The 15214-nt window shown below is 40.1% G+C and overlaps 1 protein-coding gene across 1 annotated transcript in view; it reads right to left on the bottom strand.

Moving 5' to 3' along the window:
- The window catches only part of LOC134217619 (uncharacterized), a 394075-nt gene that overhangs the window by 17473 nt on the left and 361388 nt on the right, over positions 1–15214 (bottom strand). The window contains exon 8 of the mRNA XM_062696420.1: positions 12565–12687. Within this exon, the coding sequence (XP_062552404.1) occupies positions 12565–12687 (123 nt within the window). The remainder of the gene's footprint in view (positions 1–12564; positions 12688–15214) is intronic.

Below are 15214 nucleotides of genomic sequence, written 5' to 3'. Positions count from 1 at the left end.
AACTGGAATTCTAGAAAAAGTATTCCGTCCAAGCGAGGATTGATCTCTTTTAAGGACCTTGTGGACCGTTTTTTGAACTTGTTCAATATTCCGAATTCATTGAGGCCAAACATTGACCTCTTTATTTCAACAGTTGAAAGTTATCTGAAGCAATTGACTGTTTCTTGCAGAAATTGTATCTTTCGATGGATAATACGGCCAATACCGAAGATACAATCACTGTACTGCAGTGGAACTGTCATAGTCTGAAAAATAAATTAGACGTGTTCAAGTTTTTGATTCGCAATTCCGATTGCGATATATTTGCACTCTGTGAAACATGGCTTTCTTCTGAAGATGAAATCAACTTCCACGATTTTAACATTATTCGCCAAGATCGGGATGATCATTATGGTGGCGTTCTTTTGAGGATCAAAAAATGCTACTCCTTCTACAGAATTCTCATTCCTACTGTTCCCGGCTTAGAAATCGTCGCATGCCAAGTAAATGTGAAGAATAAAGATCTTTGCATAGCTTCAGTTAGGGTGGTTTAACCGGTAGTACCGAAACCGGTAATACCGGTATTACCGGCCAATTTTCAGTACCGAAAATACCGGTATTAGGGATGAAAAATACCGGTATTTTCGGTATTACAAACTTTGCTGTCAATATAAAATATCTCGAATGGTTTTCACCTACATTCACATATATCAGCTAAAGACTCACCGTATAGACAACACTTACAACAATTGTATGTGCGCATGAATTAACCTTTGCACATGTAAGCATCAATAATGACGTTTACGCTAAAGTAAAAACCGGTTATCATCGTCATTATTCATACGTTTTGCTTAATTCTCTTATCCATCTGTTTATTTGCCAATCACTTTTTTCTTCAATAAAAATTTTCGAGAATTTTTCTGCAATATATAAACGGTGTAAAAGGTACGTGTCGTAAAAATTCTCTTCCGGAGATCAGTGATAAAAATTATTTGCTGCAAAAATATTTCCGTTTTGATTTCGGAAAATACCAAGACACGTTGGAATATCATGTTATCCATGGTTATTGATGGAATATCAAAAAAATCTCTGATCGATTTGAAACTTCAATCCAAATCCAACTTCAGTGATGATGATTTTGGCGATAAATTCAAGCCGTCGAACATGTTCAAGCTGCTGCGGATCTACTCTGCCGTGAATTCTGAACTCTATATGAAACCAACAAGGTAGTCCATTTTATGCTGGAGCAATTAGGCCGCAAAAAATATTAATTTAGTTTTTTGTCCCATGGATCTTTCAAATATGAGGGGTGAAAAATAAAAAACATATGAATAAATTGAAAAAATTGAAAAACTCATATGTTTTCTTAAACAATTCTCTATGGAAGTTTATTTTTTGGTGAAAATTTGAAATTCCCCCTCAAATAATTAAATTTGACCACGAAGTTTTGTGGAGGGCGGAGACAGAAGAAGATAATAAAATTTGTTCCGGCCTTGATGAATAAAATTTGTTCCGGCCGCCAACTTATACGGTTTTCTCAAAGAACGAATTCGTGAGAGACGGTCAGAATACGCCGATCTTTTTGCTTTTTTGAATTATCCTGGCGTGATGAAATTGATCAAAAACGATCGAAGCGTCTAGTCATTCCAGAGGTTGAAGAGACTGTAGCAGAGCAAAATACTTGCGTTGCCGATTTCAACTACGTTGACACCTGGATTCTTGAAAGCAATCCGTAACTAAATATCCTAATATTAATCTAAAGGGATTAAAGGCAAGTACTTAACACTGATTTTTGATGCGCTTGGCACCATTTATCCAACTTCTATTGAACCAAAGAAAACATTTCCAGTATCTGGCAACAAAATCCGAGGCGGATTAGGAGATGAATCACTCAGTATGTTATGTCCACTTATGTTTCACTTTGGCCAGCTTTATATTTCTGAAATTTTCACAAATACCGGTATTTTACCGGTATTACCGGTATTGACTCCACCAAATACCGAATACCGGTATTTGTCAAAAATGGCCAATACCAATACTAGCTTCAGTGTACATTCCTCCAAATGCCTCTATTAATCGTCGACATTTTTGGAGCGCAGTCTCCCTCCTATCATCTCCAGTATTGATATTGGGTGATATGAACGCACATGGTATTGGATGGGGCGAAACGTATGACGATTATAGAGCGCCTATTTTCTATGATTTGTGTGACGATTTCAATTTGAATATTTTGAACACTGGTGAAGTAACTCGAATAGGACCAAATGGTCAACAAAGCCGTATTGATCTGTCTTTATGTTCAAATTCACTATCATTAGATTGCACGTGGAAGGTAATTCAAGATCCCCATGGTAGTGATCATATGCCGATAGTTACCACAATTAAAAGTAGCTATCAACAATCTGAGCCAGTTAATGTTCCTTTCGACCTCACGAAAACATTGACTGGCCAAAATTCATCGGCGGTAAAATTGGTATTGAATCAACTGATACTCTTCCACCTTTGGATGAATATCGATTCCTTACTGAGTTGATTCAAAAAAGCGCACTAGAAGCTCAGAAACGACGCGTTCCAAGTACATCTGTCATAAGAAGACCAGCCACTCCTGGATGGGATGATGAATGTACTAAGTTGTATTCTGAGAAATCTGATGCTATCAAGGCCTTCCGTAAACATGGAAGGTCCGAGCTTTTTGAAGAGTATTTGAGGCTCGAAAGAAAGCTCAAAAATCTTCTCAAGGCAAAAAAACGTAGCTACTGGCGACGTTTTGTTGAGGGACTATCACGAGAAACCTCAATGATAACACTTTGGAAAACGGCCCGCAACATGCGGAACCGCACTTCCACCAACGAGAGTGAAGAATACTCCAATCGATGGATATTCAACTTCGCAAAAAAGGTCTGCCCAGATTCCGTACCAGCAGAACCGCTATTTCGAGAATCAGTCACTGATCCCGGTTCTTTGGGTGGACCATTCACAATGCTGGAACTTTCTATGTCTCTTCTTTCATCGAATAACTCTGCTCCGGGATGCGATAACATCAAATTCAATCTTCTTAAAAACCTCCCAGATATCGCAAAAGGACGATTACTTGACCTGTACAACTGTTTCATGGAGTACAACATTGTGCCACCTGAATGGCGACAGGTCAAAGTAATAGCTATTCAAAAGCCTGGGAAACCAGCGTCTAATCACAATTCATACCGACCGATTGCCATGCTATCATGCATGAGAAAATTATTGGAGAAAATGATCCTTTCAAGAGTCGACCATTGGGTCGAAGAAAATGCATTGCTTTCAAATACTCAGTTTGGATTTAGATAAGGGAAAGGAACAAACGATTGTCTAGCGTTGCTTTCTTCAGATACACAGCTGGCCTTTGCGCCAAAGAGCAATTGGCTTCAGTATTCTTGGACATTAAGGGCGCTTTTGATTCAGTTTCCATAGAAGTACTGTCAGGCAATCTGCACAGTAATGGATTACCCGTTATTTTGAATAATTTCTTGTACAATTTGTTGTCAGAAAAACAAATGAACTTCACACTCGGCACGGGAGCGGGTCATTTGGCATAAAGTCATTTGGCATAACGCCATTTGGCATAAGGTCATTTGGCATAAAGGCCATTTGGCATAACGGTCATTTGGCATAACGGACATTTGGCATAATTGTAACCAACGTCAAAAGTGAGGGTCATTTGGCATAACGGACATTTGGCATAATTTTTCTTTGCGTTCGCTAAATGGTGACTAAGTGGTGCGGGAAACACCACGCAATAGTAAATATAACACCCGTCGATAACAATATTAAAAAGACATTGTCCTCTCGTGGAAAGAATGCATTTGCGATGCAATTCAAAAGTAGGCGCATGCCCGGATTAGAGCAGTGGTGGATATAATCCCCTCTTTAAAAGAAGGCGTGTTGACGGATTATGGCAATGAAGGATGTGATCCCTTCTTTAAAAGTAGGTGCTTGCCCGAATTATGGCAATGGAGGATATGATCTCTTCTTTAAAACTAGGCGCTTGCCCGGATTAAGGTCATGGTGGATCCGATCCCTTCTTTTAAGGTAGGCGCTTGCATGGATTATGGCAATTGATGAAGTGATCCATTCTATAAAATTAGGCGCTTGGCCGGATTATTATAATGGTGGATGTGATTCCTTCTTTAAAGTAGGTGCTTGACCGGATCATGGCAATGGATGATATGATCTCTTCTTTAAAAGTAAGCGCTTCCCCGGATTAAGGTCATGGTGGATGCGATCCCTTCTTTAAAGGTAGGCGCTTGCATAGATTATGGCAATGGAAGATGTGATCCCTTCTTTAAAAGTAGGCGCTTTTCCGGATTATGACAATGGTGGATGTGATGCCTTCTTTAAAAGAAGACGTTTGCCCGGATTAAGGCAATGGTGGAAGTGATCCCTTCTTTAAAAGTAGGCGCATGCCCGGATTAAGGCCATGGTGTATGCGATCCCTTCTTTAAAAGTAGGCGCTTGCATGGATTATGGCAATGGAGGAGGTGATCCCTTTTTTAAAAGTATGCGCTTGCCCGGATTATGACAATGTTGGATGTGATTCCTTCTTTAAAAAAGGCGTTTGCCCGGATTGAGCCAATGGTGGAAGTGATCCCTTCTTTAAAAGTAGGCGCATGCCCGGATTAAGGCCATGGTGGATGCAATCCCTTCTTTAAAAGTAGGCGGTTGCATGGACTATGGCAATGGAGGATGTGATTCCTTCTTTAAAAGTAGGCGCTTGCCCGGATTTAGGCAATGGTGGATGTGATTCCTTATTTAAACGAAGGCACTTGTCCGGATTATGACAATGGTTGATGTGATTCCTTCTTTAAAAGAAGGTGCTTGCCGGATTGAGGCAATGGTGGATGTGATCCCTTCTTTAAAAATAGGCGCTTGCACGGATTATGGCAATGGAGGATTTGATTTGTTCTTCAAAAATAGGCGCTTGTCCGGATTGAAGCAATGGTGGATGTAATCCCTTCTTTAAAAGTAGGTGTGTGGCCTGAATTGTGGCAATGCAATGGTGGATGTGATCCCTTTTTTAAAAGTAGGCCCTGCCCGGATTATGGCAATGGTAGATGTGACTCCTTCTTTAAAAGTAAGCGCTTGTCGGGAATAAATCAATGGCAGATGTGATCTCTTCCCCGCTCAATTCAGATTGATTTGGTTGCAATAACTCATATGTGACTTGATTGATTTTAGTAACTCGTCTACGACAAGTGTGTTGCTTGAGTTTTTAAAGTTGGGCGCTTACCCGCATTAAGGCAATGGTGGATTTGATCCGGTCTTACGGCGCATGCTCAGATTGAAGCAATGGTGGGTGTAATCCCTACTTTAAAAGTAGGCATGTGGCCGGAATAAGTCATTGATGGATTGCCGATTCTGCCGTTTTGTTATTTCGTTCTCCCGGAAATGTCTACCATCAATCTAAATATATCAGAAAACAGCCTCGACCTACTTTATCTACGCTAAACAATACATGAAATATCTCTTTCGCTTTCACAGATCGAAATTATGCCAAATGTCCGTTATGCCAAATGACCCACCCTTTTCTTACAGTTCAAAATTATGCCAAATGTCCGTTATGCCAAATGACCATTATGCCAAATGGCCTTTATGCCAAATGACCTTATGCCAAATGGCGTTATGCCAAATGACTTTATGCCAAATGACCCAGACCCACTCGGCACTCTGACAACTTCCAGAAATCGCTACATGGGCCTTCCCCAAGGTTCGTGTTTAAGGCCCTTGCTGTATAATTTCCATGTTAAAGATATTGACGATTGTTTGTAAGGATAATGCACGGTCAGACAACTTGCAGATGATGCCGTGGGCTCTCTAAGAGGTCCATGTGCAGCTGTCTTGCAAGGACCATTGCAAAGTACCTTAAATAATCTGACTGTTTGGGCCAGACATTTAGGGATCGAGTTTTCACCGCAAAAAACTAAGAAGCGGTATCCTGCTCAACTGAAACTCAAGCTGTTGAATGATGACATCAACCAGTCTTTATCTTCTAAATACCTTGGGGTCGTGTTTGATTCCAAATGTACCTGGAAACTCCACATTGAGTATTTGATACAAAAATGCCGGAAAAGGATCAATTTTCTACGTTCTATCTCCGGAACATGGTGGGGTGCTCACCCGGAAGACCTCATCAAACTCTATAGAACGACTATTCTCTCTGTTTTAGAGTATGGCTCCTTCTGCTTCCTCTCAGCAGCTGATTGCCACCTGATCAAATTGGAACGAATTCAGTATCGTTGTTTGCGTATTGCCCTTGGCTGCATGCATTCAACGCATAACATGAGCCTGGAGGTGCTTGCTGGAGTCACTCCTTTAAAGCACCGTTACTGGGAGCTCTCACTTAGAATACTCATCAAATGTGGAACAAGTAACACACTTGTTCTAGATAACTTCGATAATATGCTTGAACTAACTTGTCGTTCAAGATTCCTGAGAGTTTATCTCAACTACATATCATCAGATCTTTGTCTTCCGTGTTATAATCCCCCTCGAGTTCACTTCACCAACGACAGTTCCTCAATTGTATACGATCTGTCCATGAAACATGCTATTCAAGGAATACCAGATCATCTTCGAAATCTTTCTATTCCCTCCATTTTTTCTGAAAAATATGAACATGTCAATTGCAACAACAGATATTTCACTGATGGTTCTCGCATCAACGGATCCACTGGCTTCGGTGTTTTCAATGTAACTTCAACCACCTTCCAAAAACTTCAGGAACCGTGTTCGGTTTATGTTGCTGAGCTGGCAGCAATTAACTTCGCTTTGGGGATAATTTCCAATCAGCCCGTAGACCATTATTTCATCTTCTCGGATAGTCTTAGTTCTATCGAGGCACTCTGGTCGATGAAACCTGTTAAGCACGCATCTTACTTTCTTTCAAACATAAGAGAGCAAATGCGTGTTTTGGTCGAAAGATCATTCAAGATTACCTTTGTTTGGGTCCCATCTCACTGCTCAATCTACGGCAATGAGAAGGCAGACTCGCTGGCAAAGGTGGGCGCACAGGAAGGTGAGGTTTATGATAGACAATTCTCGAGCAACGAGTTTTTACCATTAGTCCGTCAGAGTACTCTTCAAAGTTGGCAAAGGAATTGGACACACAACGAACTTGGACGGTGGCTATTCTCTATAATTCCTAAAGTTTCTGGGCGAGCGTGGTTCAGAGGTGAGGACTTAAGTCGAGGCTTCATTCGCGTGATGTCGAGACTTATGTCCAATCACTATTCACTAAACGCACATCTGTACAGAATAAACCTTGTCGATAGCAACTTATGTAGGTGCGGAGCCGGTTATGATGACATCGATCACATAGTTTGGTCCTGCTCGGAAAATTACGCCTCCAGAGAGCAATTATTGGATACCCTTGTGGCCCGAGGTAAACAACCCTTCAGGGAAGTTGTCTATATGCAGGCCATTTATAGTTTTCTTTGTGCTTCTGACATCAAAATTTAATATTTTGTTTTTTTTTCTTCTTTCTTCAAAGTTTTTTTTTTGTTTAGTCTCTGCCTTTTTGTTCCGTAGAGCTCCATAGCTCTTGCCATCCGGAAGATGCTCCCAGTCGAACCATTCCTCGAGCATGACGATACGCCACATCGGCACTGACGCCAAATGCCCGGATGAGAAGCTGAAATTTCCTTATCCCAAATCCTAAGCCTCGTCCATCCTTAAACTTTGTAAACTAACCTCGAGTCACCACGAGTACGCTGGCTCCTTCCCCTCTCTTATTAACTGTATAATAAAATGATATTGATTGTATACATCACAAGGAACCATGGCTCCGTAAAGTGTTATACACGTCTGAGCCTACCAAATAAACGAACTTGAAAAAAAAAATTTTTAAAAACGGACCTAAGTAACATTTTTCATGAATTAATTTGAATACTGCAATCAATAGCTTTCATGTTGTTCTCTTGATTGCGCTGTTCAAATTAATTCATGAAAAAAATGTTACTTAGGACCTTTTGAAAAGTTAAGCAAGATTTCACTTCAACCTTTCTCAGAAATGAGAAAAGCTCATTTGTCTTCCACTCGTTTTATTATTATAGGCTAAATATGTCTTCATACTTTATCAGTAATTCATTATGCTATATGTTAAAAATTTATATCACTGCTAATTATCTTTTCAAATCCTAGGGGGGGCTATTTTATTTTCTAGGAAGGGGTATGACACTTTCGGCCAAACGACAGGTAGGGCCATTTGGCCGATACACACAAGGCCGAAAGGTGTTTGGCCGAATAGTTTCCTGTGAGAAAATAACGATATTTAGATGAAATTGTAATTACATCAGTTAGGGCAAGAAGGAAAGTGTTACAATGCGTTACGCTTTAAAGCATACATAGCTGAAAATCTCAAAATGCTCACAATAAGTTCATTTCGATATTTAGTATTTAGAATGCAGGAATCATCTTATTTATGTATGCCAATCGAAAGATAAGGCTTTGCTTAGGCTCAATTGACCAGAGCGAATAAATAATTTGACTTTTGAGAGACTTAATAGGGGGTGTCCAAAATGCTTACATTTGAGGGTCCAAAATATGTTGCACTGTCCAAAACAAAGAATATTTTCATTTCAGAAAATAGCAAATTTCACCGGTTTATCAATAAATGAAGCCCATTTGGAATTTCTATTTCATAAATAAGACTTTTAGCTTTGAAATGGTGTGATTTCCGCCCGTATCGAACCTGCATTTCAATAGATATTAGCAGATATTGGGAAGCACTTCCTCTAGGGGTCCAAAATAGGACATTTACCCTACGTTCGTTTAGTCAATAAGTTGTATGGCCGAAATTGTCGTTTGTAAGAAAGGCCATTTGGCCAAACCGGTGGATATTTTTGACCATATTACCCGTTCATTAATCAACATTTGGTTGTTGGTCCAAATGACATTTTCGACCAAATGGTCCTTTTTGTCAAACAACCATTTCGACCGAACGACATTTTCGGCCTTATAACCTATTCGGCCAAACGACGTTTCGTCCAAATTGCCAATTCGGCAGTATGTCGCTTTGACCAAAAGATTTTTTTTTTGGCCCAACTGTTTTCCGTTGTATAATTGTTTCCGAAGAATTGTCCATGGAAAGTTCAAAAAATCCCATGCAAATTCCAATGAATTTCCTATGAAAATTTCGACCAATTTGCCGTTGAAATCCAATTTTATGATAATGTCCACATTTTGACCAATCTCCCGTGAAAATAATTTTCAAATTAATATTTTGAAGAAGCTCAAAGAATTCTCGGGAGAAGTTCATCAGATTTTTCCGTCGAAATTCAGAAGATTCTTCCGTTCTACGCCGAAAACGCAGCAGCCGCCGGCCTGAGTTCTGGTAAACGCCGCCACCTACGATTTTTGGACCAGCGCACACCTCTAATCTATTCATAGTTGGTCAGAATACGTGTCAAACTAATGCAGTGCTGCTAGTTTATCTTTTGATTAACTTCAAAAAATCCAAAACGTACTACCGTCAAGTCGCCATTCACCGTGCATTTTAGGCAATTTAGCAAATCTTAGAGCTCTCCAAATAACTTCAATTGAAAATTATACTCTTGAACACCTTCACGAACCTTAAATAATTGTTTTAATTCGAATGGAAATCAGAAACTATCGGTTTTTGGCAAGATAGATGGATGTAGATAATTTTTCAGTGATATATTAGGGTATCCTTTCGCCGTGTTAGGGCACCATTCACCGTGTGGGAAGGTACCCATTCACCGTGCATAAGAATTTTTCATTTAAATTAATTAAAATATTAATTAAAACATTGATTTTAAAATGTTATTCGCGTTTTTCATTTAGTTAAGCATAAACATGTGAAGTTTATGTGTTTTAGTGTAACACAGAAAGGACATAATCAATCAAAACAATAATTGTAAATAAAAATCAAAACAATTATTGTATTGCAGATGCAGAAATCAATGCTCATTAGCGTCACATAACTTGTCACATAATTGACCAACAAGTCATCCTCGTAAAACCATTGCTTCTGCTCAACCTGTACAAAATTATGGCGGTATCATTCAAAGTACTTGATGGCCGATGAATGGACACAGTTATTTTCTGGGGGATCAATTCGCCGTGCATTTTTATTTGGTGGAGAATGAAGTGTGACCGACATTTTCGGCTTAATTTAAAATCAAAATACAAACCTGACACTTCAATTGCATGGACATTAAGAGGTAAAGAACAATAAAACATTTACTTTTTCCACTGATGTTGAACGAGCGTAGATTATACTTGATGGCTGAAAACAAAGGTGGAACCAGACAGCCGCAGGATGTTAACAAACTCTAACGTCAAAACAGCTGTTGGAACAGTTATATTTTACAGTAATTACTCGGGAAAGATTCTTTTGAACTTCTTTAATGGTGCTGATAAAGAAATAAAGTATTTTTCAATATGTTTTTATACATAATCAAAATTGCTTTGAACCCCACGGTGAATGGTGCACCCACGGTGAATGGCGACCTGACGGTATTACCCCACGTGCACTCTTGCCCCACTCTACTCTAATTCAAATTTCATTTGTCATAAGACGAATTTATACCATCCCATTTAATTTCACCATTTGATTATACCTTTGTCAGATACGTAATCCGGCCTCAACAGTAAGGCCGTCTTCAGTCTTTCGTACTTGACTCGACTTCAGTTAAGTCAAGCCAAGTCAAGTAGGAGATGGCCTTACTGTTGAGGTCGAAATACGTTTCTGTCAGAGGTACAATCAAGTAGTGGAAATAAATGGGATAGTACAAAACAAACTAGTCTTGTGCCAAGAGGGCGCATATTGAACGATATTCCTCTATGTTTATTGTAAGGCCTAATTTTATTCCAGGAAGACACCGAATCGTTGGTACGTATTTCAGGAGCAGTGCCGTACTTTGTTGCGATGCCAAACGTTACATCCAGAAACTCGGCTATTGAATCTAAAACACTCAGCTGGAGAAACCCCTTACGAGAAAAATGACTCTTCATAACTGCAATGTATTATCTCATTGCATATTTGATTAAATAGCTGGTCCAGTAATCGGTTCAGGGTCTTTCCATCGGTATCTTCAAAGTGATCTGAATTAGTTAGAATTCACTTTCAGCTATAGAAAACTGTAGTACCACCGTAGGCCCTCAACGTTAAATATATCTCCCCAGGAAATGGAAGCCAATCAATCGTAGTTTGTCTGCCCCATCGAGGATGTTATTCGTGTTGATGACAATTTTCCCGCACCTCAACGAGATTTCTGATGAACGGAATATTTCTCATATATTTTATGGAAGATGTATGAACAGGCAGGCCCGTCGAACACCACATTTCTGACAATTTGAGATATGTGCGGGCTTCCTCCTAAGCTTCAGTTGGCTGTGTATTGCCGTTTGAATTCTATGGGGGAAGTAATAGGCGAAAAGGAACACCGTGGTAAGCTTTGTAGGCTTATTTAGTTGCTACCGAATGGGCGTTCATGCGTTCACAGATAGAGAGCCTACGATGACGACTGGTGATGGTTCCGTAAGCCAACAAGGACAGTGAGGACAAAGATGGCAATGAATAAATCATCTCGCCAGTATTTGATGTAAATTAGCTCTACTCGGTTGTAGCATTGGGCAACCTCTTTGAACAGTTCTATCTTTTCTCCGTAAAATAATTCCTACAGTTCTCTAATAGCATTTTCATCCGCAGCAATAGAGCTGAAACACTCGCTCAAAAAAGATTATAATTAAAATAAATCGAGTGAATAGGTATTTACTATGACGCATGCACACAAAAAAACTTGATATAATGTAAGTATTTGTTCATCGAAGAATCGACGCATTATTGCCCAAGGCTATTCAATTGGGTTTCATACGATGATTTCCATTGAGGTAAGGAAATTGTGGTCTGAGTAAGACTTCCACATTTAAATAAGAATTGAATGAAAGGATTAACATTGTCTCCAGGGATTGACTCCTTGTCTGTGGGGCTGAATTTCTCAGTTACTATCAGCGAAAGCTTTTGCGGGAGGGTGGCTTGATGGGTGACCGAGAAAACCGAGATGAATGAGCCGACAGAATGACAAACAGGTAGCCTGGAGTTTTGTGCATGGTCAATGTGTCAGACAAACATGACTATGGGAGCCACTGAAGCGTGTGCTTAAGAACAGTGAGGAGGTCTCTGAATTACATCGATAAATCTCCCTTCCATGACATAAACCCTTTATTATCAGAGCTCTCGCACAAGTTCTAGCCGTAAATCATTGTGCTATCAAGGCGTAATTAGATTATGATGAATGTAGATATAATTGTTCCCCTTGCTGGATGCAGCAACTGATTGCTCAAGTGGCCAGAGTAGAAGGAATAATCGGATGCTATTTGTAACAGATCCACGAGAAGATAAATTGGTTCCATTTGCATTCGTCCGGTTGTTTAATATCGACATGCTTGATCAATTCACGATGCTCTGATACCAACGTTTAGCAAACCTCAGCAGAAGCAATTCATCAACCGGAAACGAACTGTGGAAATATCGGATATAATGCATCCAATAGCACATGCATGAACACATGGGACAAGGCCGGCACTTACCGAGGCAGTTGTGCTTGTCGACATCGAGTTTGAATCCGTATTTGCAGGAGCAATAGAAGCTGCCGTCGCTGTTGATGCAATGATGCTGGCACCCGCCGTTCTCCCGCGTGCATTCGTTGGTATCTGGAATCGTAACGAACAGAAGGGAGACTTTAGGTCTGTAAATAAGATTTGATGAAGGAGATTTGAGAACAAGATAGACTTGCTGGTAGATAGCTGATAGTGGATGGTTGTGGTTAGAGCACCCAAGTCAGTGCTACAGGTGGCAAGTCGATTGAGGATTTTATCACGCGTTTGATTGACATCGTTGAGAGGCGTAATGGCAATCGTTAGGATAATTGGGTCGACTTGAGTGGCTTATGTCTGACATGTACTGGAATTAGCGATACACATGAGTGTCATTATGCTTCTGCTTCTTCTTCATTGCCTCTACATTCCAACTGGCACTTGGCCTGCTTTTCAACTCAGTGTTCTATTAGTATTTTAACAGTTATTAACCGAAAGCTTTGCCAAGCCCGCCATTGCATGAGTATGTATCTTCGTTTTTAGTCTACTCTAACCTAACTCTAACTCTGATAAGTATTTTTTGTAAACAATTGAACAACTATTAGGGAACTGTACCGGTTTTGGCCATGTTCCTAATTTGGCTAATTTTGCGAATAACTTCAAAAATAAAGCAATTTGCAAGGGTTTTATTAGTTCCAACAAGAGATATATCCCTCATAGCTTCAACGCTGCTTTGATCTGATCGATTATTTTGGAAAATATGTATTTTTAAGGGCTGGCCAAATTAGGCACTAAGTTGGCCAAAACCGGTGCACTTCCCTACATGGTTATCAGGAAGCACTAGATAGAATATAATCACCAATATTTAAAAGTCATACATATTACTTGCGTCTCCAGTACTTGGGGTCTCCAGCAGAAGAAGACGAACATATTAATTGCTCAAACTTAAAATTCTTCACCTCTGTTCCGAAAGTATGCCGTAATTTGCACAAGCGAGATAACATTTAACTTTTCGATGAGACAGCGGCAAAAATTACGTTTCTGATTTTTCACTGATAGCTGATGACTTATTATTTTATTAAGAAAATTATTTTGAGATTTTTAGTGGAATGTCTTCACTTGTCATAAGACGAGTTTATACAATCCATTGAATTCCACCATTAATTGTATCTTGACAGATACGTATTTCGACCTCAACAGTAAGGCCATTTTCAGTGTCTCGTACTTGACTCGACTTACTGTTGAGGTCGAAATACGTATCTGTCAAGATACAATTAAATGGTGGAATGCAATGGGAGCTTGAGCATGAGCTTGAGCTTGATTGACTGCTCGTAGTTGCTACTCCATTATGACCAGATCAGCTGTTCTTGCACAGGGAACCAACAGATGTTTGCTTGGGACTAGCACACATCTTCAATGTACAAGTACTGGTGATCTCATTTGTTAGGTCATACTGGCGCCTGCCACGTCAGAATGCAAGTCAATGTAGGGAAGGGGAGGAAATGATGATGCAATCACTCGCCCACTGCAAGCCGAATATACCTCTGCACTTGCCACGAGTTCATGCGGAATTTGTTGGAATTTCTGGGTTAGGTTGGAGAGGCAGAGGTCCGTCTTGGTTAACGAGCTGCCAATGTGATAGATAGGAGAAGGTAACTGATGGAATTTCTAATTGGATGTAGGAAACGAGCTCTATAGTTCATTTCCAATTCTAGCAGATTACTGTTAGAATACACAAATTGAAGGTATAGGAATAGTAATGAAAACGGTATGGAAGACCATTTCCAGTTCTAGCGATTGCTAGAATATGAGAAATAAAGAGAAAGATACAAAGTAGGAGAATGGAACGGACCTGGGATTGAATTCACGACCTCCTGCACGCAAAAAAAGCGTTCATGAATTCGTGAACTAACAAGTTCACGGTGTATTTTTTCGTGAACAAAAGCCACGGATTCGGGAACACAGTCACGTTTTCTGGAACGTTCTGGAAAACGTGACTGGTGTTCCCGAATCCATGAATTAAATCACGGTGTATTTTTGCTGGTTCACGAATTCGGGAACGCTTTTTTGCGTGTGCGTATGAGGCAGAAGCAGTAGCCATATGACTACCAAGCCCGCTTCGAAACATGAGAGATCACGCACTGAACTGATTAATTTTATTACCGGCCGCGCAATGCACAACACAATATTTCGTCCGACCGCGCGATCGTTCTGCTGTCCGAAACATGAGAGATCACGCACTGAACTGATTAATTTTATTACCGGCCGCGCAATGCACAACACAATATTTCGTCCGACCGCGCGATCGTTCTGCTGTCCGAAACATGAGAGATCATGCACTGACCTGATTATTTTTATTACCGGCCGCGCAATGCAGAACACAATAATTCGGCCGACCGCGCGATCGTTCTGCTATCCGAAACATGAGAGATCACGCACTGAACTGATTATTTTTATTACCGGCCGCGCAATGCAGAACACAATAATTCGGCCGACCGCGCGATCGTTCTGCTGTCCGAAACATGAGAGATCATGCACTGAACTCAAAATGGTGGAATGCAATGGGATTGTACAAACTCGTCTTATGACAAGTAATAACTTATTCATTCTACCCCTCTCTTATGAACTGAAAAATAGAATGATA

The sequence above is a fragment of the Armigeres subalbatus genome, chromosome 2 (genome assembly GCF_024139115.2).
Source record: "Armigeres subalbatus isolate Guangzhou_Male chromosome 2, GZ_Asu_2, whole genome shotgun sequence".
Taxonomy (NCBI): domain Eukaryota; kingdom Metazoa; phylum Arthropoda; class Insecta; order Diptera; family Culicidae; genus Armigeres; species Armigeres subalbatus.
This window is presented reverse-complemented; position numbering and strand designations above follow the sequence as displayed.